This window comes from Pholis gunnellus (genome assembly GCF_910591455.1).
Source record: "Pholis gunnellus genome assembly, chromosome: 15".
Classification (NCBI taxonomy): domain Eukaryota; kingdom Metazoa; phylum Chordata; class Actinopteri; order Perciformes; family Pholidae; genus Pholis; species Pholis gunnellus.
Window position 1 is genome coordinate 5,723,900 of NC_136542.1, and position 20,144 is coordinate 5,744,043.

At 42.2% G+C, this 20,144-nt stretch overlaps 1 protein-coding gene across 1 annotated transcript in view; it reads right to left on the reverse strand.

The window, feature by feature from the left end:
* Positions 1-317: 317 nt before the first annotated feature.
* Positions 318-20,144, reverse strand: part of slc25a21 (solute carrier family 25 member 21) — an 85,022-nt gene continuing 65,195 nt past the window's right edge. The window contains exons 4-11 of the mRNA XM_079175293.1: positions 16,225-16,308; positions 8,826-8,892; positions 8,014-8,073; positions 5,030-5,137; positions 4,762-4,926; positions 2,985-3,166; positions 1,870-1,922; positions 318-1,687 (exon numbers count right to left, since the gene is read on the reverse strand). Of these exons, the coding sequence (XP_079031419.1) occupies positions 1,626-1,687; positions 1,870-1,922; positions 2,985-3,166; positions 4,762-4,926; positions 5,030-5,137; positions 8,014-8,073; positions 8,826-8,892; positions 16,225-16,308 (781 nt within the window). The 3' untranslated portion in view covers positions 318-1,625. The remainder of the gene's footprint in view (positions 1,688-1,869; positions 1,923-2,984; positions 3,167-4,761; positions 4,927-5,029; positions 5,138-8,013; positions 8,074-8,825; positions 8,893-16,224; positions 16,309-20,144) is intronic.

Below are 20,144 nucleotides of genomic sequence, written 5' to 3' on the forward strand. Positions count from 1 at the left end.
TGTGTTTGCACATTTGCGTAAGAAATAGAATGTGTGCGGTAAACCCCCCCCCCCACCACCATTCCTGCAGCCACATTTGCATTTCTTGAGCTTGTTGTTTTAGCTTGCACTAAAACTAAGCGCAGGCACCTAATACAACCTCTACAGCTGACAGGTTCTCAAAAAACTAAGTGCTCTGATGGGGGGGGGGGGGGGGGGGGGGGGGGGGGGACAAGGAGGAGGGTGAAGAAGTGGTAAAGTGAAGGAAGGTGATACGCATATATCAACGCCAAGCTGAAACGCTCCCAGTGAGACACAAACACGCAACAACACACAAACAGTGAGGAACCCAGTGAGGAGTTTAATAGTCTGCTTTTTTAATTTGTTACGATACATACACAAGTACATTTTCACAAAAGCTACATTGAGATAAAAGTCAAATTAAAAATGTCTTACCAATCAAAGATTTCATATTACAATTCAAAGGTTCATAAAAACATCAGTCATGCAAAAGGATCTTCATTAGAAACCTTCTGCAATAGGCCATAGCAATATCAGTGAGAAGAAGGTCTTTTACACAGTAATTATCAGGCACTATTGCGGCTATTTGCTTTGATTAATATACAGAGTAAGGCACAGTATTATAGATGTGATCACAGTATATTTAAGATGTATATGAAGATGTGTACACACACACACACTATGTTTGTGTGCGTATAGACAGTCCTCTGCTGCTGTGTGCACTGTAGCTGACTTTAGAAGCAGTTTATATTACTATTATATTATAATAATAGTAATATATCTTAATATTATTAAGATACGAGTGATGTTTGATAGATATTCATGATCCACTGAGTGCAGCAGAGCTCAGAGTGAGACGCATCTAAACTCAGTATGTGTTAGTTTCATCATATTTGTTATGTACTCAGCAGCTATATATTCATCATCTATACTTTTTTGGTATTTTGTAACAATGCCTTCATTCCATTCTTGGTGTTTCATTTCATTTGAAACTGAACATTATAACCCCTGAAAACTTTGGCTTCAAATATTTAGCATGATAACATTTAGTATTCATGACTAAATAAGCTACTTCGTAAAAGCGTTCTTAGTTAGTTTCAGTCTCAAAGACATCATTTGCTTCTTCAGGGCTGTTTGGGTTTACTTGCTCAGATTTGACTGACTGTACTGGCAACATACTGAGCACTGCCCTCTTCAAACCAGTGAGAGGAGCACGAAATGCATTAACCTTTCATGTAAAATAACCCAAAATGTTCTAAATTTGGCAGAAAATTCAAGTAAGGCCCAATTCGTAGGAAGCTGGTTGAGAAAGGTTTTCAGGGTCTTTGATCCACGGTTAAAAACCTGTTGTCTAGTAAAAAAGTACTGGTCAATTTTCAAATATTGCAGCTGTTTCTAATTCCTGAGAAAGTTACTTCAATGAAGATGTAGTTTTTCCTTAGAAAGCTGCATTGAAATACATGGCACTGCTGATGTGTGATTACGCAGCGCAGTATTGTGTATTCAAGGTAAAAACAAACAACGTATTTGGTCGGACATTACTGGAATCAGTTAACGATATTGGCGATGAGGCACAATCCATAAGGCACTCTTTTGGTTTTCCTTTCTGTGCTTTTTGTGTTTGGTTACCAGTTCTTCTGCAGCCACCCGGACACATATTCATAGACCAGCAGCATCACTGCTCCACCTGAAACCGAACAGAAGACAGTGCCAGAGTGAATCAATCCGTGTTTCCCTGCTAGTGAATGAGCAGCGTGAATCAACAGGAACTGAGTTTCAGCGTCATGTGTGGGCTTTCTGGAAATGTCCATAATAATGGAAATTATAAGGACGATTTAAATACCAATATAAATAACTTTTTATTGTTACCTGGTCCAAGCCTCATTATCTTGGGTACCAACCCCTTGTATAGCGCCAAGTACCTACAGAAAAAAAAATAGGATGTTAATAATGTGCAAATACAAAATACCATAGTTAAACCTCAAACTATGTAGATCCAGTTTTTAATCTATGTATACCTTCAGTGTGTGTACTTGCATGTGTGTATAGGCTGGAGTGTGGCAGTGAGTTCTTGCCTTGTCTGTCCGTCTCTCACCCTGTCGTCAGGTACATAGTTGAGGTCTAACGACGCAGCGGGGGCGAGTACCTTTCCCTTAATGCATTCAAGGTGATCAGTGGCTGCCTGCCTCCACCTCGTGCTCCCTGTCCCGCTCCCTGCCCCCGCCACTGATGGCGTTAATAAGGCTCGACCCACTTCCTCCCTGGCCCTCTGTCTGATTAGATTGACCCGTGGAGCGCAGCGCGGCTCGTTAGGGTCTGCTTAACGACGTCTCCCATAGGGACCACTAATTAGCTGGGACTGTGTTGTGTTAGAGCAGGGGACTGGATGTGGCGGAGGGGGCACCCTCCATGCACCCTCCTGCGACGACAACGTTTCAGTGCCGTTCCTGCAGCAGCCCCCGAGGCTCCTTCGCCCACTAACTACAAACATCTCGCTGGCCCTTGTCTAGTGGAGCTGCATGGGGGAAAGTGGAAAGCCGAGGGCACTGGCTAAAGTAACATACACCTTTTCCTTGAAGCCTCCATTTAGAGCAGCCATTCTCCGAGGCTTGAAAATATGTTAACATTTACTGTACGTCTGACAGAATGCAGAAATGTATGGTCACACACGTGGGGAACACAGCCCGGAACGTAACGTCACTAATTAGCTTCCATTTATCGGATCACAGCTTTGCGTCAAGCTATTCATGCACTTCTCCTGTAGTTAGTGCAGGAAACTCACTCTGCACAGTGAAACCCTGCTAACTTGTGGCTGCAGCTGGTACATTTGTCTTTTCTGACAGCTAGTTTGGCAAGCAAACAGCTATCAATTGCTAACAAAGCAGACAAAGTGCCTCATTAATTCTTGGACACATCAGTGCCAATGTTTCATTTTTTTCTTTTTACTTATGATCCCCTACCTATCCCCCCCCCCTTGTTCTTACCCCTCTTCCCGGTACACCAGTGTCATGGACTGGAAGCAGGTGCGGTACTTGATCTCTCCGGGCACAGGCTGGGGGCCCTGGATACGGCTCTTGGCTACGTCGAAGGGAATGTTCACGCAGGAGGAGATGGTTCCCGACACTAGGCCAATAGCAAACTTCCTCATGAACTCCAGGGTAGGGTCCTGGTAAGGAAGAGGAGACACCGGATCAAAACAAAGTACGCATGTTCAACGAGCACCATTTTACTGCCGATATTTCAAGAGTGGGCACCAGGTGTTAAATATCATTGCCCAAAATATAAGAAGTGAATATAAATTCAGCAATAAAGAGAAAGTAGTGTAATGGAGTCATTGTGTATGTACTGTAAATGTGAGTTAAAGTGGGGGAGAGCATGAGGGGGCTTGTGCATATGACTGCAAATCTGGCATGAAAGCCCTGATCATTTTTATGGTAGCGGGGGGGGCAGATTAGTGCTTCCTGACTGTGGTGCAGCATTCTGATTGGCTGAACAGAAGCACATGTTCTTTGGGGAGCCAAGATAGAGGATTTATAAACAGGGTGCATGCAGGCAGACTGGGGAGGCATATGGGGACAATTTGGGTAATTGGGCTGTGACTCGGTACAGGGGTATTACTGTACCAAAGAAGCCCAGACTCAGAGAGCTCTGACAGCTAATTGGCCGGGATATTTTTACAAATGACAGCAGCCTCTCTGGTCCAGGCCTTTCTCAAGCGGCTGGACACCCTGAGAGTCGAGGTAAATCAACAGCTAATCCCACTTCTTCTTTTTTTTTTTTTCAAGTGGGATGTGGGGAAGGGGGTAACATACCCTCAGGCCTAAGTACACCCATCAACCCACTTCCTAACAGCCTTAAGCAAACATCTCCTCACACATTCACTTGTGTGTGCTATCTGCCTCTTCTGTACCATTCAAATTGAGATATGAGAGAAGCCTGAACTCGGCCAGCTTAATTTGACTATGGACATGTTTGAGTTGCAAGCTCATTGCTCATGTTGCTGACAAATGGGCTTTGGAGATACGCCTCTATCAGCTCAGCCTGTAAGCTATGGGAGGCCGCAATATTTATCCTTTTCTCCCTCAACAATAGTCGTTGTTAGCCTCTCACAAACAGGATCATTCCATCAACGTACATACCGATGGGTAATTCCCAAAAGCGACGGCCACAATCTAAGAAGAGAGCTATTTGGGTCATCCAGCCACATAATTATCATTCACAGAGGATGACCACTTGCTTCTCTGTATATGCGTCACTGGAAAGATGTTGGAAATATAGCAGGGCTTTGGCTCCCACTGTAACCGTCTCTTGAAAATAGTACCGTTGCCTGCTTCCAATTAGTTCATTGGAGTTAATCTAATGCTCCGGTTTGTACATATGGAACTGCCGCATGGTAACGTTTCCATTAAACAAAATTAACTTTTGTTTGGGCCATCAGGCCCTGCCGGATGTGTAATCTGAAACTTTGAGGATGTTATGACGAGCAAACAGACGAGGTATTAGCGGGGCTGATCTTACAAGCTCTCTCTGATTTTTGCTTCCTCCTTGCCGTGGCAGTCGGGCAAACTAATCACACTATCAAACACATGCAATTCCCCACTGGCGAGATGGCTGGGACACGTGCGTACCATATAGCCTGAAGTTAGCGAAAATGTTGTTTCGTCAAGGTTACAAACACCAACGCAAAGCTGAAGTGTCTGACACTTGGCTTGGGTTGCATTTTCCCCCAAAAAACAAAACAGAGTCAGAGTGTGATCGTACCGGGCTGGAAGGAATCGCATCCTTGACATTGAAGTAGAAGCCAAAGTAGATCATGTTGAATACTCCATGGCGTCCCAGTGTCGATGTTAGTCCTTTATTCAGGCCCCTCCGTCCAAATCCGTCTGAATTAATTATGTGCCTTGCTTGAGCGAATGAAGAGAGTTGCTGTATTGGAGAGAGGGAAAACAAAAGAAGGACGTGTCACATGCTGGCGAAAAACCCACTGGGCATCTAGAGAAACACATTATGGTATTTTGTGTCTATCAACCTTTGTGAAGGAGTCTCTGTTGGCCTGGAGACTGACTTTCACCACTTCGAACGGATTGACGACAACGGCCTCAGTCAAGCCTGCGCCAAGCCCCGCTACAGACAGCGCCTGGAGGGGAGATGATTTAGGATTGAGAATGTGCAAATAATATTTGACAATTTTCCTCTCTGTCTACATGAGTTTGTCTATTCTGCGCCGTCTCCACCCAATGTGTCCGAGCTACAAGAGCTTAACGGCGAGTCGCAGTTTCGCTTTCAGAAACTTGTTCCCCGAGTTGCTTTTGTCTCGTCTAAAATGGACATTTGTTTCTGTCAGGCTTGTCAATGGTGTCACGTGACAAATGTTTGAAGACACCTGTGTTCGTTATCATTTGACAAAATGTTAGATGACAGACAAGAAGAGGGAGAAGAGGGTCAAGGAAAGGAGAGAAAAAAAAGGAATGTGAGCAAAGTAAGCTGTTTAAGATTTATCTTTAAAAGGAAGAAGTGAAAAAAAAACACATAATAATCACTTATTTTCTAATAACCAAAGCACTTAATTTAGTGCCACCGGAAGAGTCCTCTACCTATTTATACATGTATAACCCTGACATGTAATTAAGAGTGGATATTGCAACAGTGCATGTATTTGCATGGGGAAGCATACGCTTGCATGTAAGTGTGTGTGTGTGTGCGTGCATGTGCGCGTGATCAGAGAAGCGTAATGGGAACATGTCAAGAACGTGTCTATAGCTCATTACTCTTCCTGCCTCTTTATCCTGCTGTCAGGGCCCCGGGACCCATCCTCTCAGACATGCCTCGCAATGTTTACACAGCCAGCCAGCCACAGTTTAATTCCTTATTTGTATTATTACTGTGTGTGTCCTCATTAATCAGAGTGAAGGCATTCAGCTGTGCCACGCTGAATAGGAGAGAAAGAGAGAGAGAGCCATTCAGAACCAATCCTTAATTCACTCGCACTAATGATCTTATGTGATTACAGTATACTTGATACGCGAGGGCCTCTGGGGGGGAAATGGGGTTTGGAGGCACTTGAGGAAGAGGAAGATGAAGAGATAGAGAAGGAGGTGGATAGCATGATGGATGGAACAGGTAAACATTTCTCCACCAATGGCTGCGAAAACAAGACGAGGATACTCGCCGTGCCGGGGCGGCCTCCACGTTGAGTTACAGGTAAGCCATTCATCACGCCTGACACTTGGCTGCCACCCGAATACGTGGTGTGTGTGTCTGTGTCTGTGTGTGTGTGTGTGTGGTGACCGCACCCCAGCAACGCAGATCTGTCGAGCTCAAAACTCTGACTCAGTATAACAGAAACCAGATTGGTCGAGAGGGATGGAACTACTTGTAGATTCATGGCCTGAGGCGTAACCATTTTCCAGAATTAACGACCGCCAAGCAAACATACATAAGAGACTGTTTATTAGGACTGTGTTATAATTGCCATTATTTTGGCTTCACTCCAATACTGACTTTGAGGTCTAGGTTACGAATTTCAGCTGTAAAAGATGTCTTGCTGTTCACGCCCTTTTACCTTGAGTACTACTAATTTGTTTTAATGTAAAACCCCTCCGATTACATTTAATCAGGAAGTTACATTGAGATCGAGATCTCATTCACAAGTGAGACCTGATTAAACACAAAAACAAATTGCATCGAAAGGGACAGTGTACAGGATTGGATTGAATCTAGCAATGTGGTTTCAGACTGCAACCACCTGAATACCCCTCGGCTCACTCCTGCCTTTCCAAGACGTGAACTGCCAAGTGCAAAATCTTGGTATTGCTGTTCTCCTCGCTCAGAGGCCTTTAGGAAGCGATGGAAGTCCGACGGCAGCTGGCAGCACCACGGTTTTGCACACGTTACACAAGTTTGTTTCACAAGCGTGTCGGAGAACTACGGTGGACTTTAAGTAACATAAAAATGCGAAAGGCGTTCGCTAGAGTTGGTTGTCCGTTCAGGACTACTGTCGAAACATTTTTTAAATTCCATTTTTAGCGAATAGATCCCCCAAAAAGCTACACACCGTCTCTTTAATTTAGAATTAGGATGATTATAAGGTTACAAAAGTACATTCAGCATCAATCCAGATGCCTACGTATCTAATTAGGAACTTGCTCAATCGGTGTACCATTTAAAGTGCAGATTTGAAGACGAATGTTAATTTCCTTTGTGTTATCTGTACTCTAAACAAGTTTAAGGTTGAGAAGTGCATATGGTAGAGTATTAAATGAAAGGTGCAGATTATCATTAGTATAATCTGTTTGATTAGCCCTCAGCTCATTTTAGAATTGGACGGCATTCCTCCACTAGTAAAAATCATATTTGGTATTAGCTTGTGATGTTTAAGGAGGATTACAGTTGCCCGTGCTAATCACGATACATTTTCCTCACACTTAAAGCACTTAAAGGATCCTTTTGTTAATTTATACCCGATATTTGAATGTTTTATTTAGCCATCGAGGACGTTTTCACATGTGCTTCAAACCTAACAAGTGTTATTTCAGGCTCTCTTCACTTAATCCCTACTTGAGAGGTTTACTGTCTAACCTGTCCAATGTGAGATGACCTGTTTAGGGATCAAAGCCAATTATACATTACCACAATAATAAACTCGAACAAAACCATCCAACAAAACAAGCTGAATGTCTTTTTTAAAACTAGCAACAGCAGAAACCGTATGTTAGGGTTCTGCTCAGCAGGTGAAGACAAGAATGTAAAAAGTTAACTAAACTCTCCAAGTGTACTCATGCATTACCTGCATTTGTACATGAAACAGTACATTCACTCTGCATTGACAGGAAAATTACCATTAACTTATTTGGTCGGTAAAGTTATTCTTGGCATTTATCTTTATTTTACCAGCATTTGGCAGGTGAGCGGAAATGTTGGATTTTTGACACTGGGTGCAACGCTCTTTCTGGTCCCGTGCGTTTATTTTTCAGGTGAGCGTGTATTCAGGTGCCTCTGTGTGTAAAGACTCACCAAACCAGGAGACAAAGGGGTCAAAGTCAGCAACTTCTTGTATTGCTCAAAAGTGAAGAACTGCAGAGGGAGGATCAGGATAAACAAACCGTCAGAAAGTCACAGTGCATTCTCAGACATCTGAGCACACATACACACCCACATATACACACACTATTAAAAGCAGCTACTTTAATAACACTCAGGAGGAAAGGGGAACTCGTGTGAGCATCGTATCAACTGTGAATCTTAGAGCACAGTCTCTGTGGAAAGAGAAAGGTCTAATGCACATTCTGAAAAGGAGACACCACTGATTTGTTTATCTGAGCAAAGGGCAAAAGCGGCAGCAGAGGCGTTTAAATCGGAGCTTTAATTTGCTTAAATTCTTCGCCCCAGACATTTCTCACCATCGGCAAGCTTTTTTCGGTGTGTGAGCGATTACCCCCATCTTCTCAGTGTGAGCGTTTATTTTTAAAGTTCACACATCCTCGTCTCCAGTATCTCATTACAGAGCAGCTCCATGCCAGGCATCAAGCCTTCTTTGTGTCACCCCAATTATATGTTGTAAGCCTTCCTAAAACACATATGAAAAGATGGAAGCTCAGGGGAAGGCTTGATGTAAATGGTTGTAAGTCAATATTTAGTAGGCCAACAGTACACATGGGAGTGGCTGAGGCAAACATGGCGGAGGACTTCATGTGTCACGTTGGAACAATTGCGGTAGGAGTGTTTTCATACAGCAGTTTACGGTTAAACAGGAGCCGGAGCATTGCATCGTAGCGCAAGGAGCTCTGCGGGTTCCTACGAATCAACACGAGCATCCTTTTTCTCACCTTGACTGCTCTCTTCGGGGTCTCTGCCACAATCGGAGGAAGGATCCCTTTGTAGAAGCCCAAGATTCTGTAGAGAGAGAAAGTAAACACATTACGATTGTATTATGATGATGGTTACTGTTGTATAACCTTTATGACTTGTCAAGTTCCACCAGGATGTAGTCAAGAGCTGAAACAATCAATCGCTGAGTTGATCGACAGAAATTTAATCAGCGAATACTTTGATAATTGATTCATCACCCAAGTAATGTTTTAAAGCAACATTGCAAAACTTGACCAAGTTCTAACTTCTCAGTGAAGAAGATTTACTGCTTTTCTTTGTCACATGTGATAGTAAACCAAATATTTAGAAGTTTTGGACTGTTAGTTGGACAATTCAAGCCATTTGAAGATAATGAATCAAGAGAATAAACTAATTGATAATGAAAATAGTTGTGTGTTGTTGTAAAGTAGTGATTTAATTTAGAAAGTAGGCCTTTTGCAAACACACCAGTTGTTTTGCATGTGTTATTCCATTTATTACAAATGTGCAGTTTACTTCACACTAGGGCTAACGATGCACTTGCTATGTTTTCATTCAAGGCAGCCGTTGGTTTCCATTCATATCTGTAGGATGTTAAAATCAATTAGAAGACTTGAAATCCACCAGTTCAGTAAATTTGTTCGTCACTTTTGTCCAAAGCGACACACATATAAAGAGTGAATATCAAGTCAACATCCATTTTTGTGATGATTACATCATCACTGAGTCTTTCAAGTTAATTCACACCTAATTACCATCTGCTACACTAGCGCATTAAATGGTCACTTCAGCCGAATGACAAAACCTTATATCTTTGCAGAGACGCTCTGTTGCCGTTTGGCAACATAACTACCAAGATATATTTTCAAACCACAAACCCTGGCTACGAGTTCCCCAGGAATCTGCGGGAGGAAATGATTTAAGAGTTTATGTCAGTCTTTGATATACTGGATGTTTCAAAAGACGGTAGCTGTACAATTTTACTCAATTTGGTAGTTTGCCTTTACTCAATCATACGTCCAGCCATGATTTAAAGCATACTTTGAGGCAGGAAAATGTTATGTATATGGAGATGTATGCCTACATTTTACACAGACTGTATTTGGTAAGCAGTCCATTTCATAGAGTATATTTACAGTAGAGTAAATGGTCAGACTGGTTAGATTGTTACTCACTTGTTAAAACAGACAGAAATGCAATTGGATGTCTCTGAAATGTACACAAATTAATTTATCTAGAGTTAAACTATACAATGCATCTAAAAAAAAAACATGTTTCACTCTAAAACTGCAATATTTAAACCTACATTTTTCAATATCGAAGAGTATTTTCATCATGGGAATACAATGAGAGGAGGTTATGATTTCCCCTTCTAAAAAGCTCTTGGTTGATATTGATGAACATCACACTGGAGGTTTCCCCCAAAATACGCCTGACCAGTCTTTCACGTTTACGTGTAAGAAGATAGTTTTCTGTTTTGCAAAGAGAGCACAAAGCATGTTTCGTATACATTCAGAAGTGCATACATGTGCTTTTCCCCCCCACTCCTGCATTTAGTGAAAACATAGGTGAAATAGTTCATCTGCTTTAGTTCCCACTGACAGGGCCAGGCAGACGCTATGCGACAAGATTTCAATCAAATAAAATGATACGCAACCTTCTTTCTCAAACCCCACCTATCCGTGATATTTGGCAATAATAACGTGGCGGCTCAGGCCCTAGTTCTTAAACACAGCACACCTGAAGCATCAGACACTACTCAATTATTAGCTGTTGGTTTGATAACAAACTGTCGCTGGCAACAGCAAACTACTTTCCTCAATACTAGACGTTGTTTTAAAGGGTTAGTCCCACAGTGAAACCGGTAAAACCGGTCTAAATATGTAAACAAGACAAATCACAACATCATCTCCTTACATTTTGGAACTGATACAAATGTTCCGTATCGGACCATTGCTGCGATGACTATATGTAAAAGGGAAACACAAGACATTCCATGGACTTGATCAGATCATTGGGATGATTTTGGACTCTGCATATTTGATGTGATCAGTATTGTGATGTGGGTTGAAATGAATGCGTTGTCTGTGGTGAGCTGGGCTACTCACTGCGAGTGGCATTGTGGTCTTTTTCTAAACATGATATTATTTGTGGTTGACTCCAGATGTTGATTTTGTTCCCTTCCTCTGTCATTATCGATGAGCTCGATAGAGTAGATTCCTGTTCCAATACGTTTTAAAACATCTTATTTTAAATATAAAGGCCCTTTTATTCAACTCTATCCATATAGAAGGTATTAAAGCTACTGGTTTGCTGTTATTCTTATGAGCTGTGAGGTTCTTACCTATAAATGTGTTTGTATGTTTATTATATGTATAGATGAGCTTTTATTAATATGTGTTTGTGAAGTGGGTTGTATGGTTCACCGGTATTATCATGTGACTCTTATGTGACCAGACTGAGCGTATGTATTTAAAAGATGGCATCTCTGTTATTACTTAGAAGTCTGAAGATAAGCATTAGCTTGAAACAACACTTCTGGATGTGCAAATAAACTGCACCTGAGGCAACCACATTGTGCAGACCTTTATTTATATTTTCATTGCTGCGTAATGTTGGTCCAGCACCTACCTTCAACGGTTTTGAATGTGCGTGAGCACTTTCAATAGTTTGACAAATTGTTATATTATAGATCTTTATGTGAAACCACAGTTTTATAAAAACATGTCCGTGTGAGTGACATTTTTAAAGCATATCTGCGAGTTCAGCCTATGAAAAATATGACCAAGATGTTAAAATGATGAAAAGCTATGAAGTCACATCATTTCTCTTGCAGATTTTGAAGACAAGAACATCACCAGTCTCACCCTTGTTAGACTATAATTCTGAGTAAGATTTAAGGATAAAGTCAAATAATCCAAAGCAAAGACCGAAACAATTAATAAATTAAGTAATCTACTAACAAGTGTTGATATAAATCTGTGTAGCAAATACCAGATTCATCTCCTATTTGTTCCAGAGAGCTCCACTGTTGTTCTGTAACTATTTAAACACGCTGCCTCACTGTGATGAACACGAACACTGTAGTTCATTTGAAGTCGCTTCAAAATACACCATCCTGCTATTGTAAATGCTCACTGGAGCAGCAAATTGATATGAATCTGTAGCTAAATATACTGTAGTACCCAACAAATACTCACTTCACTCCCATCTGAGTGATGGTTGCTAAAAACTAGAAAGCACTGTGTTTAAAAGAAATGAAAGTACATACCCATGATCAGTTTTAAAGATACATGTTTTCATTAGGATTGGATGGTCTTGGTGCTCAGAGGTACAGACGGCAAAGGGAAGTCGTAAAGAAGGGAGAGACACATTTCTGTTTTTGTTTTTTTTATGAGAAGTGTTGAGAAGAACATAAATACAGAATATCACCAGCCTCATCCTTTAAGTCATCAAACCACAATAGAAATAAAAAGCAGAATGGCAAACAATGTTTAACTTTCCACTTAGCTGCTTGCAGGTTACAGGAAGAGAGAGAGAGAGAGAGAGAGAGAGAGAGTTCATATTGATACTGAACACAGCTCTGTGGACAAAGAGGACAACGTGGCATGACCGACTGTATCTTGTGAACAGGCGGCACCAGCTCTGTTGTGGCAACATTCTCTACAAGTCAACATAGATGATTTTGATAGATTGCGTCCACGTGTAAATATTTTCACTGCTGGCACACCTTGGAACCGAATATAACCCGAGAAGAATACACACAGCAGCGAAGCCGCCTTCCAAAAACAGCAGTGAACCACAACTAATTATCAAAACAATGATAGTGGTCAGGGGATAGAGCCAACACCTGAAGTTGCACACTTGGTACTGGCTCTGGTAAATCATGCCATCAACATAATAACAACGTTGGAGTAAGGGATTAAGGATAAGGAAAATTCCTACTCTAAACAGAGAATTAATCCTTTGTATTGTTTGTGTAAACAAGTTATTTCAGTCAGACGGAAGACCCTTTCCTCTGCTCTCTTTGTCCATGCAAATGGTGGCCACAGATTTCCCGGGTGTGGTCAGGTTGGCGAGCCACCAGGTGATAAAGGAGGAGTGAAATTTGCTACAGAACAAATATGGCCTCTAGTGAGTTGCCATCATTTGAATCCTCATTTGATTTCCAATGTAAAGTACACACAAAGTCCCTTTTTGTCTTTCCTAAACAAATGGCCTCCCGACACAGAACGAGGGAAGGGGACACACACATACACACAACACACACGTGTGCGTGTGTGTGTGTGTGTATGTGTGTATGATTTGTCTTTCATTTTCATAAACCTTTCCTTTTTTAACAGCCTCCATCAGTTTGGAGAGGAGCGTAGTACAGGCCGGACCGATTAAATAAACTGACCAATATCATCGGTCAGATAAAAGTTCTGACTTCTTAACAGCTGAAATGTGTAAATGCATAAAGGAAACAGATCTTTTCCATCAGCAGACTTATTCATTTTCACACCACTGCTGTGGGGAAATACGAGCCTCCCCAGGAAACATTTTAACACGTAAACAACCGGCATGCTTCATCTGCAAATATTTTCCCTTTCCCAGCGTCTAATGTAACCTTGACATTGTCACCGACAGAGACACTACAGCAGAATTAGCAGTGATGAGGGTTCACAAGATAAAAAGGCACAAAACCTAAAAATGAATACAAAAATAATTATGAATTCTCATCTAAAGTGAGCACAGAAATGTTCCGAATATATATACAGTATATATAAATAAATGTGCTATTTATGGACAGGGGAATTGCCTTTTTGGAAGAGTTCTTTCCTGCTATGAAACGATGAACTTAAATTTCTTGCTTTGGTGATTAAACGTTATATCAATTATATTTTGTGAATTGGTGAATTTGTCCATCGGACAAATTTTGTGAGTAATGACATTTTAAAATGCGTCCTTTTGCCTAAATGAGTTAAGTGTAATTTTGCGCTAAAGTAAATCAATGGTTTAGAATTTCACTTAGACAAATAAGCTCTTGTTTTTGAGTTAAAATAATAGTTTGGAATTTTGTAAAATGCGCTAATTCGCTTTCTTGCACTCATGTCTGTACGCTACATAAGACTGACACCTGGTTAGCTTAGCTTAGTATAACGACTGGAAACAGAGGGAAACAGCTAGCATGGTTCTGTCCAGAGGTAACAAACTACCAGCACCTCTTAAACTCCCCAATTAACACGCTGTATCATTTTTAATCCATATAAGAAATGAGGTGAAAAATCGACTCCTGGCAAAGACACGAATAAGTTACTCAAAATGTCGAGCTATTCCTTTAACACGATTGCTGCTTCAAACAAAACATGCCTGTTTTTCCATAGCTAAAGATAGATAATCTGATGGACACCTTTATCTGAACCTCTTCACACTTCCATGAAAGTATATTATTTTTTGCATGAGTGGTCCCAGCTGGAATCAACCGCCCTGCTCAACCCTGCACTGTCAGTTCCAGGCATTAGTCATTGATCTACTGTCTGCGGGCCAACGCGCTCTGCTTTAATGCAAGGACCCTTTTAATATTCCTGTGGCCGTGCTTTGGGTCCCGACCCACTCTCTGGATACCACACTGGTAAAGAATGCTCGAGAATAGAGACTTTTTGTTTCCCTCCAGACGGAAACACTTAACACATGCTCATGGCTGCTGCACCCACATGCAACAGAAAAAGGAGCGCGGTCTGTAAGGCAATACACCAACCAAGAGCTGGTGAGCATAGTTCACACTGTCACACACTTATGAGCACAGCTACAGGATTTCATGCTCGATTTTCCAGATTAAATAACAATTTAATGTCTAATTACTTTTTAACTAAAAAAATCTCCACCATAAAGCTCATTTCTTAACAACAAGCGTTCAAAACGTATTCTGTGTCTCTATAAAAACTAAAGTCTATTGTGTTCAGGCTTCAAACCGTCTTTAAAGATGGTGTCACACATGTGCACATTTCCATGTCTTTCTTCAGTTAAATCACAGCGCTGGAGCAGAGTGCTCAGGTTTCCTCCCTCATCACCTCAGAGAGAGAGAGAGAGAGAGAGGCCTGGTGTTAGCCCCGTCCTGCCATGAGCTGACGGGAAATGTTTATTTTTAATAATAACTCAAAACAGTGGGGCCTAACGCTATTTGTATAAATTATGACTAAGTGGTTTGGCCTGGAGGTAATCCACAATGTGCTACTGGGGAGACATTACAGCCTCAGCAAAAATATACTGTTAGTGATAATTGGTCGACAAGAAAGTGGATCTTCTGTCTGTAGGGACTGTCTGACACACACACACACACACACACAACTTTGTCGAAATCAGTCTACAGTGAAAACATCGGTCACAGTTGATGATGTCGATGTAATTTGACAACCATTGTGTTGCGTAAGATAAATGTCCTGCAATCCTAATCCCAGGAGACACACCCGAAAGGCATGCAGCCACAATGGCATTAACTTTCACGATGTGAGTGTGTGTGTGTGTGTGTGTGTGTGTGTAAGGTGAAGAGGGCCCTGCTACTGTAGCAGGATAGCTGTGTCTGTTGAACTGCAGCCAGGGTAAGATTTCAAACTGTCACTAGCCGGCCTCTCACTCACACCTCGCAGCAGATCAACTTTATATCCGCTGTAAAGCTGTCGACTCGCCGTAAACAGAGCGAGTGGAAAACACTTTCCCCTGCACCTGCACTGTCTCACAGTGCTGTCACAGGGCAGGCAGAGGAGGAGGGAGCACAGCAGGACGACTGTCTTTAGTTAGTTGGGAAACCTGTAACACTTTCAGCTTTCCAGCCACTAGACCATCTTAATGCCAACATACCCGTTTGTGACATTTGAATAAATCAGCATGACTTTCTATTATATTTCACTACACATGTATTACAATATTTTCCTCTGCAGCTTATTTTTGAAGACAAGAGGCTGAATATACTCTCATATGGAAGCTACTACATCAACACTTCCAGTTAAATCAGTCCATTTATAAATGCTTATGAATATTTTTACATGATGAGCCTTTGTTGTGTTGAACACTGTCAGCCAGTTACGGATTGGCTACTTTTTTTTTCTTCTTTTTTTACATTATTCTGTTTTTCAAAAATGATTTCATGTGTGTGAATGAATTGTTTATGTGTAATTGTGTTTGCAAATGTAAATTGCCCCTTGACAGATAAAGTATGTTGATTTGCATTGAATGAATACATAACATTAAAGCCACCTTATCACTAAGCTACCCGAGTGAAGACGGAGAAATTGATCCTTCCCTGCATTCGTGAAACAGGAAGTCTGACTCCATTGGTGCTCTTTGACCAACTAGTGACCTTTTTGTAGTTGGAAACGCCTGTTGAGGATAACCTACCCCTCATTGCGGAAGATGGTCCGGAAGCAATCACCAAGGCTCTTGTAGCTGTTGGGGTCACTGGTTCCCCTTTGGATCTGGAACCTGCAATGACAAAGATTTCATTAAAGCTTCCAAACTGTAAGTATAACAGCGGCTAGTCACATTGTTGTTACTTTGTTTTATCGCCCTTATTGTGTAAATTACATTGGGACACCTGGGTGAAAAATACACTAAACCAATTTGACCTTATCATAAATGAGCTCATTCCCCTTCTTATGCCCCCCCCCTCCCTTTCATCCCCTGTGTTTTCCCGCTCTGCTAAGATGAGAGGCTCCTACCACCAAGTCCTCCCAGCGCAGGGGAGAACTCAAACATTTATTTAACCCAACCGATCCAATTAGCCACCCAACTCCCCAGTACCAGGCCTTTTGCAGCAAGCTTTTCGACTACTAACATGCTAGTAAGCCAATTGTAACAGCTCTTTAGTTACGTGTAAATTTTTAATATGATGGAGCCAGTCGAAGGACCTTACCTTGTATGGCAAACATGCTGGTACCTCCCTAATAAAGGCTGGTGAGCTGTGTGTAAATCTTTTACATGAGAGACCAGTTGGGGGTGAAAGAATGAATATAAACGGTGCCTGTTGGAGATGATATATCCTGCCACATGGTTGAGACAACCAAACGCCAACAAAACAACATGTTGAACTAAGTGGTCTGATGATATGACTCAGTGATATTAGACCCAATAATTTGGGCGATTAATAAAACCCAATAAACTAAAGCGTGTTTCAGAATGTGATCGATGATAACTCAAGGAATTATTAGGAAGGGAATCATTTCCCACGCAAATAGGGAAGTAACATCACAGATTCTTAGGTAGTAACAGAAGTAGAAAAGAAGAGAGTAGGAGGGAGTGGGACGAGAAAGATTCCCTCTTCATGTGGCTTCAACTGCCAGGTCACAAGGTCAGCAGTAAGTCGTCCATGCGAGTGCCTGATGGGGCCATAAAGGGCCCCCAGGTTCCAGTGGAGGGGGAGTTTAGTGGGGTGAGCGGCCTTTCATATCGCTAACAGATTAACATCTTAGAGGGGTGTCCCTCGAATCCTATTTGGTGGATTCCCAAATAGCTTGTAACCCGTTCCTAAAAACTAGTTAAAACAGCATAATAAATAGATGTCTGACACCATATTAAAAAGAAGAAGAAAAAGAAGGACTTGAGGTATGAGACGATGGTGGAATACGGGGTACAGAGGGAGGAAGGGGGGGGGGGGGGGGCAAGGACCCGTAAGATTTAAGACTACTTGGGCTTGTAAACATATTCAAATCTGGCTTAATTAAAGGCACATGATGCTGGGGTCAAGGATGGAAGGGATCCTGTCCACAGTCTGCACCGGCCTCCTTTGCTTTGCCTGCCTCGACCCGAACCGGCCCTGAGAGTGTGGGGTTGGCAGGGACGTGGTCCGGTTCCAGCCCCCTGACTCCACTCGTGACCCCGGGGTCACCTCATTTCCTCATGGCCCTCTTCTACCCTGCCATAAAAGTCGAGGACCAAACAGCAAGGCACAGGGAGTGGGAGATAATAGGGAGGAGCAGAAGAACTTGAAGCAGCAGGGGAACTGTCAGCCCCTGGCTAGGAAGCTGCTAATGTCGCTTTTCACAGCAACCAACGGTGGAAAATAAGAGTCAAATCTTCAGTCTTTCCAATTTGAATGTTATGTTTCAGAGGATTCGTACAGACAAAAGGCTCTAGTTTCTGTTTATAAAGCCTCAGTGAGTAAGAAGATATACTGGTTGGCTGAAGAAGGGCACAAGATGGCCTCAATGGCAGAGTCACTTGGCCTTGGAGTCAGCCATGTGGATCGTAAACGGTGCAGACAGAAGACCCAAAGAAAACCCCGGGGCTTCCTTAAAACACGTCGCTTAGAGCAACTCCTTCAATCATCAGCGAAAGCTAGCGGAGATACAGTATACTCAGAGGTGATGAGATCTGTGAGTTCTTCAAGGGTACTCCTTTCTTCTCCTACCCATATCCCCTCTGTGTTTGTGCTTTACAGGCCCAGAGCTGCCCAGGCGAGGGTGAGGGCGAGGGCAGGTTGGTGCTTCTGTGAACGAGACAAGCACTCTGGGGTAAATTAATCCTTAAGACCTCGTCCACCTGACCTCCACTGCCTATAAAAGTACAAATTCTAGGCGTCCACAAAGAAGTCAAAAAGGTAAATGAGGGCGGAGTACCAGGCTAGAGCCCCATTCTTTGTATTTTTATGGATGGGAGCGCGGCGTTTGAGGCCCTTACAAAGCCGTGTCCGCTCCCAGACCCCAGTGGTAATGGGCTCGAACCGGGGCCCAACAAGACGGGCTGTCACCCCACAGAGGACGAGATGTTGAGGCGAGGCTCATTAATGATGGTGTTAAAAAAAAATGCCTTTGGAAAAGGGGAAGGGGGGGTTTGATCAAAAGGCAGAGGTTTGATGGGTCTACTTTTAAAAGGGGCCGGCCATGGAGATTTAGGAGATCTCTTTAAAAATATGCCCTCAGTGGCACATTTTGATGACTTGCTCACTTTAAAATGTAAGATCTAATAAGGCTGATCATATTTATAGCTATTCAGACAGATTGACATACAAACTAACACTCTGTATAAAGAAGTAATGACCCAACCTACAACAGGTAAGCATATTATGCCATCTATTATGCTGTAAGATTTCAAATTGTGCCATTTATGTGCCAAGTATGAACATGATGATTTATGTGTGTTGCTGTGTATTTGGACTGGTTGCTACAGTGAGAGCCTTGATCTAATCATGCCTTCCCTCTAGGAATGCCAAGTGCTTTGACAAAAAAAAATTAAATAAAAGGAGAGACACAAAATATATGATTGAAGAAAAAGAAGAAGTGAATCACCAAAGGGAACGGCTGAAAGTTCAGCAATTTCACACGTTAGATCTGAAGTGCATAAGACAATCCAAAGGGCAACATAAAGGGGGAATCTATTTTTACAGCCAGACAATTAATTTTAATGAGCAGGATCATAAAGATGGTAGAAGTCCATTGCATTGGTACATGAGGTTAAGAGCACTTTTCCTATCCTAAATGGTCCAACATGGCAAATGTGGCCATTTGTGTCTTTAGCCATCCAATCGGGCTTCAGGGTTAAAGAGTGGAACCATAAATAAAAAGGGTCCCCTTTGGATGAAGTGGCGGCTTGTTCTCACATAGTGGTTGTCAGTGCTGACTGACTGTCACTGAGTAAAAAGTGCTTGACGACTAAAAAGAACATAAAACAACGCGTTTGACACTTGATGTACTGAGCACTTTTGTTTATTTTTATTTTTTTTAAAAGGGACACAGTATACTACAAATGTTGATGACATCCAGCTCTTGCTCCTGTGTGGTTTGCACTTATGCAAGTTGCTTTGGACAAAAGCGTCAAATAAATATTATGTATGACCTTCATCCTGCATAAAAACATGGAATTAAACAAGTGAGGAAAACATATATTGCTATATGGAATCGATGGCAAAACTGTTTAAGGGCAAAGTGTTTGAGCATGGCAGGAGGAGGCCAATAAAGACAGACTTGGAGAGCGGAATAGGAAAATAAAGTTGAGGGGAAGAAGATGCAAGATGGGAGCAGAGGGGAAGTGATAAACCTTTGGCGCTTGTGACACGGCAGGCTGCCAGAGCTTGATCTGGACCAGGCCAGGTTGGGTTTCACCAGCACCACAAACCTACTGAACCTGGGACAGCCCCCGTTATGAAGCAGGTTGTGGTGTGGATAAGGGAGTTCCTGTGACTGTTGAAAGTGCTGCGACATTGCTCTTTCACTCTGGATTCTTTCCCACTCTGATAAAACTGACTCCCTTGATTCCCTATGGTGACGTTGGGACCAGTTTGCCGGTCCAGATGTCTGCTCATATACTGTGACCTCTGTGACCTG